The sequence below is a fragment of the Mus caroli genome, unplaced genomic scaffold (genome assembly GCF_978045245.1).
Source record: "Mus caroli unplaced genomic scaffold, Mus_caroli_1 scaffold_2, whole genome shotgun sequence".
In the NCBI taxonomy this organism is placed as follows: domain Eukaryota; kingdom Metazoa; phylum Chordata; class Mammalia; order Rodentia; family Muridae; genus Mus; species Mus caroli.
The window spans coordinates 90,447,748-90,449,307 of NW_028227257.1; the positions used below are offsets into that span (position 1 = coordinate 90,447,748).

General features: G+C 40.7%; 1 protein-coding gene across 1 annotated transcript; it reads right to left on the reverse strand.

Moving 5' to 3' along the window:
• Positions 1-252: 252 nt before the first annotated feature.
• Positions 253-1,173, reverse strand: LOC147005873 (olfactory receptor 4C45-like). Its single transcript, XM_085829778.1, has one exon. The coding sequence runs from the start codon at positions 1,171-1,173 to the stop codon at positions 253-255; it is 921 nt and encodes a 306-aa protein (XP_085685904.1).
• Between the last annotated feature and the right edge of the window lie 387 nt (positions 1,174-1,560).

The window sequence follows — 1,560 nt, forward strand, 5'->3', positions numbered from 1 at the left end:
TACATATCAGAAGGTCAAATCTCAAAAGGATTGAAACATTTTTCATGATGATTTGATCACATCTGCATGGATTGTCACAATGTACTCCATTTAAATATATAATTATTATTCAATGGAACTATAGTACAGATAATATATAATTCATCATTATCACCACCACCACCACCACCACCACCACCACTATCATTTAAGGAGAACAATTGTTCATGGAACAGCGCTAAAGACTGTTTCTAAGAATACAAATCACCAGGTTTACATATCACCAGCTTTCCTCATTTGACCCCAGAGCTTCTTCATAACCCTTTTGACCTCCTCATTTCTGAGGGTATAGATCAGAGGGTTCAGCATAGGTGTCACTAGGGTGCAAAACACAGTTACAGCTTTGTCAGTGGGGAAGGAGGTCATGGGCCTTAGGTACAGGTATGAACAAGGTACAAAGAATAAGACAACAACGGTGACATGAGAGGCACAGGTAGACAGGGCTTTGCGACGCCCTTCTGCACTGTGATTCCTCAGGGAGCGAAGGATGACCACATAGGAAGCAACCAGCATAGAGAAAATGAGTAAACACAGTGACCCACTATTGGCAGCGATCAGGGGTCCCAGAGTGTGAGTGTCAGTGCAGGCCAACTCCAGGAGTGGTATTAAATCACACATAAAGTGATCAATGATATTTGGGCCACAGAATGGTAACTGGGCCATAAACAAAATCTGTATCCCTCCATGGATGAATCCTAAGATTACAGCAGCCCCCACCAGGAATACACACAGAGGTCGGTTCATGATGGTCATGTAGTGCAAGGGCTTGCAGATGGCTACATAGCGGTCATAGGCCATGGAAATCAGCAAGATGATTTCAGCTGCAGCAAAAAAGTGCTCAGCAAAAAGCTGAGTCATGCAGCCATTGAAGGATATGGTGCTCTTCGCAGAGATTAGGTCATAGATCATTTTGGGTGCTATGGAAGAAGAGTAGAAACCATCTATGATGGACAAGTAGGACAGAAAGAAGTACATAGGAGTGGCCAGGGCTGGGCTGATGAAGATGGTGACTGAGATGAGCATGTTACCTACCAGTGTGATCAAATAGATTATTAAGCACACAACGAATAAGAATTTCTGCAGATCTGGGTCTTGGGTCAGGCCCAGGAGGATGAATTCTGTGACATTGCTCATCCTTTCCCTTGGGTTAGTCCAGGTTCTGTGGACATGATCATCTGAAAAACAAGAGAATACCCATGTGATATTTTAAACTCTAAGATAAAGTATTTTGTGATTTCATTGTTGGAATGTCTGAAACAACAATGAAAAAACCCTACATTCTTACTTCTTCAGTTAAGATCATTGTGTGCAAGTAATTTTGAAGATGAGAAGTAGATTGACTTACTACTAATACTTCATTGTAATAGTTCAACCAACCAAAGTCTTTTATGCTTATTGGCTGATGGTTTACTGCCAATTATTTTTTAAAATTAAATCCAGGGGATAATCTTAAATAGGACTTTCTTTCAGTGCTGGGTTTAGTTCTTATAGGACAAATATCATGAATCTCAATTTTTTTGA

What these genes read in the sequence shown, in the direction of transcription:
- LOC147005873 (XM_085829778.1), bottom strand. Translation starts at nt 1,173, where the DNA reads ATGAGCAATGTCACAGAATTCATCCTCCTGGGCCTGACCCAAGACCCA.